General features: G+C 33.0%; 1 protein-coding gene across 1 annotated transcript; it reads left to right on the top strand.

Moving 5' to 3' along the window:
• Positions 1-651: 651 nt before the first annotated feature.
• LOC119608449 (small nuclear ribonucleoprotein F) lies at positions 652-1,265 on the top strand. The gene is made up of 2 exons (XM_037962875.1): positions 652-946; positions 1,024-1,265. The coding sequence occupies exons 1-2, from the start codon at positions 772-774 to the stop codon at positions 1,113-1,115; spliced, it is 267 nt and encodes an 88-aa protein (XP_037818803.1). The 5' UTR covers positions 652-771; the 3' UTR covers positions 1,116-1,265.
• Positions 1,266-3,465: the final 2,200 nt, after the last annotated feature.

Below are 3,465 nucleotides of genomic sequence, written 5' to 3'. Positions count from 1 at the left end.
TGGCAACGCAAATTCTCATATGAGAAAATGAAAACAATAACAAAGAGTTGTAATTTGAGTGAGTAGTTGTAAAATAAAGTATAAACACTTAGAAAAAAATTATTTACAGAAGGTACAAGATTCTTTGCGATTCAAAACTTGTATAATTCTATCAGACATACTTTCGAGCAGTTTAATATAAGAAAAATAACTATTAATATAAGATAAATAACTATTATAACATAATATTTTATTTAAAAATTTAAAAATTTTTTAATATAATTTTTTATTTTTTTTTTTAATTTCCCATCTCTGATTTTTGCAATAACAACACAGAGTCTCATACTTAACATGTTGTTCTTGTTCTGCTTAGTTTTTGTAAGCAAATTAAGTAAAAGAGCAACATTTACCATATGAAGCGGTATGTTGTTGTTGTTTTTTTTTTGTCAAAGCATGCAAACATATTCTAATCTGTTAATAAAATGGAGGTCATCTTTTTATCTTTACAATTCAAATAAAAAATTCAATTAAAAGCAAAAAATTGTTGTTTCCAATTTAAAATTTGTTTATAATTTAACGGTCATTTCCTTACTACTTATTTTTACAACCTTAAATAAAACAATACAACTCTGGTGAAATCACAAATAAATTTGACATTTAATTTTTCTTTGACAGTTGTCGGCTTTGTTTTGCAAACGTTTTGTGGTGAGCGTGCCAGTTGTTTACCGCCTTTAAATATAACAAAAATTATTTTACTTTACAAAAAAAGTCAATAAAATAAATTAAATCAAAATGTCTGCTGCTATGCCAATTAATCCTAAACCATTCCTTAATGGTCTCACCGGTAAGGCAGTGCTCATCAAACTAAAGTGGGGACATGAATATAAAGGTTATCTAGTGTCGGTCGATGGCTATATGAACATGCAATTGGCAAATGCTGAAGAACACATTGATGGTCAACCTACTGGTAAGTGTTCTTAATATGAAAGAAAATTAATTTGGAATTGTTTAATAACGAAATGGAATTTACTTTTATTTCTTTAGGCAACTTGGGTGAAGTTTTAATACGTTGCAACAACGTTTTATATATTAAGGGTGTCGATGATGAGGACGAGGAAGGCGAAATGAGAGATTAACAGTAAATTATTTTAATCTATAGTTGTCAGATTTCTTTTAATTTAGTCATTTAAATATTTCCATTTTAGTTTACAAACTTTTGTTTTGTAGTCAAAATAATTTCAAGAATCAATTTGGTTTGTTAAAAACCGTTTCCAAAATACTTTAAAGAATTTTGTTGTTTTGTAATTTGCTTATCATCGGACCTATTAAGAGGTCGAAGACGATAAGGTAAGTGGTAATTAGGTGTATATTGAATTATAGATAAAAAACTTTATTGACTTGAGAACGAAGGCATCATGAAAACGTACCACCGGATGGGGCTATGTAGCTCTCAACTATGTTAAATCGGTATAACTTAGTTTTATATGGGCCTAAATACTACTATTGATTTTCCTAATGATTGGGCCACATAAAAGTTGAATATGATTAAAATTTTCTTTTGAGCTAAAATTTATGAGGATTTTCCCATAATTGACACTAGACAACAAATAAAGACATTTTGAAAATATCAGGTTTTCACTTTATCTTCCTTCTTCATCTTGATGAGAAGATCTTGAAGCCATCGTTTCTTCTTCTTGAGGCTTCGAATTGTTTTCAATATGCCAATTATTCTTTAGAAAAGTATAAGAATTAATTATTTTCTCGTTTTACCATTTAAATTTATTGCAATTTACCAAATATATTATTAAAGCTGACATTTTAATTAAAATATGTAGATATTTATCGTTTTGTCGGCAATGACATTGTTGATAAAAACTTTAATTTTCTTTAAGTTTGAGGCCAAGTACCACAGTCCGTCTGGCCGGCTGGCTGGCTGTCCATGTAAACCTTGTGCGCAATTTTCAGGACAATTGGATGAATATTGCCACACACGCTTTTTTGACCCAAGGACGAAGCCTATTGAAAATTAATAAAATCGGTCCATTATTTCACCTAGCCCCCATACAACAGAACCCCCCGAAAAGGGCTTCTGAGCTCATAATTATGTTAAATATACCTGTATATCGATAAAAAGCGGCACAACTAAGTTTTATACAAGCCTTGATGACCTTACCAAATTTCATAAAGATCGGGCCTCATTTGACCCTAGCTCCCATACAAAGTCCCCTTCAGAAAATAACTTGAATATCCAAAACTAACTTATAAACACAAATATCGCGATGAAATTCAGCACAAATAAATATTATATAAATATATTCACAAAACTTTATCGGGCTTGGTCCATATTTGCCCCTAGCCCCCATACTTACTTGTTATACCCTACACCACTTTAGTGGGGAGGGTATATTGGGTTTGTGCTGATGTTTGTAACGCACAATAATATTGGTCCTATACCCACCTTAAAGTATACCAATCGGCTCAGAATCATTTTCTGAGTCGATTTAGCTATGTCCGTCCGTCTGTCCGTCCGTCCATGTAAACCTTGTAATCAAACTACAGGTCGCAATTTTGAAGATAATTCAATGAAATTTGGTACGTGATCTTCTATTGTTCCAGGGACGAAGCCTATTGAAAATGGTTAAGATCGGTCCATTATTTCACCTAGCCCCCATACAACTGAACCCCCCAAAAGGGCTTGTAATCCTTGTAATCAAACTACAGGTCGCAATTTTGGAGATAGTTCAATGAAATTTGGCACATGATCTTTTATGGTATCGTAGACGAAGCCTATTGAAAATGGTTAAGATCGGTCCATTATTTCACCTAGCCCCCATACAACTGAACCCCCCAAAAGGGCTTGTAATCCTTGTAATCAAACTACAGGTCGCAATTTTGGAGATAGTTCAATGAAATTTGGCACATGATCTTTTATGGTATCGTAGACGAAGCCTATTGAAAATGGTTATCATCGGTCCATTATTTCACCTAGCCCCCATACAACTGAACCCCCGAATAGGGCTTTTAAAACTTGTAATCAAACTAAAGGTCTCAATTTTGGAGATAATTCAATGAAATTTGGCGCATGATCTTTTATGGTACCATAGATGAGACCTGTCGAAAATGGTTTACATCGGTCCATTATTTCACCTAGCCCCCATACAACTGAAACCCTCGTATAGGGCTTTTAAAATTTGTAATCAAACTACAGGTCGCAATTTTGGAGATAATTCAATGAAATTTGGCACATGATCTTTTATGGTATCGTAGACGAAGCCTATTGAAAATGGTTAACATCGGTCCATTATTTCACCTAGCCCCCATACAACTGAACCCCCGAATAGGGCTTTTAAAACTTGTAATCAAACTACAGGTCGCAATTTTGGAGATAATTCAATTAAATTTGGCACATGATCTTTTATGGTACCGTAGACGAAGCCTATTTAAAATGGTTACCATCGGTCCATTATTTCACCTAGCCCCCATACA

Source organism: Lucilia sericata, unplaced genomic scaffold, assembly GCF_015586225.1.
Source record: "Lucilia sericata isolate MDLA Ls3-8-SP2 unplaced genomic scaffold, ASM1558622v1 Contig000837F_arrow, whole genome shotgun sequence".
NCBI classification, from domain to species: Eukaryota; Metazoa; Arthropoda; class Insecta; order Diptera; family Calliphoridae; genus Lucilia; species Lucilia sericata.
The sequence above is the reverse complement of the archived record's forward strand: the minus strand, read 5'-3'. Positions and strand labels throughout refer to the sequence as shown.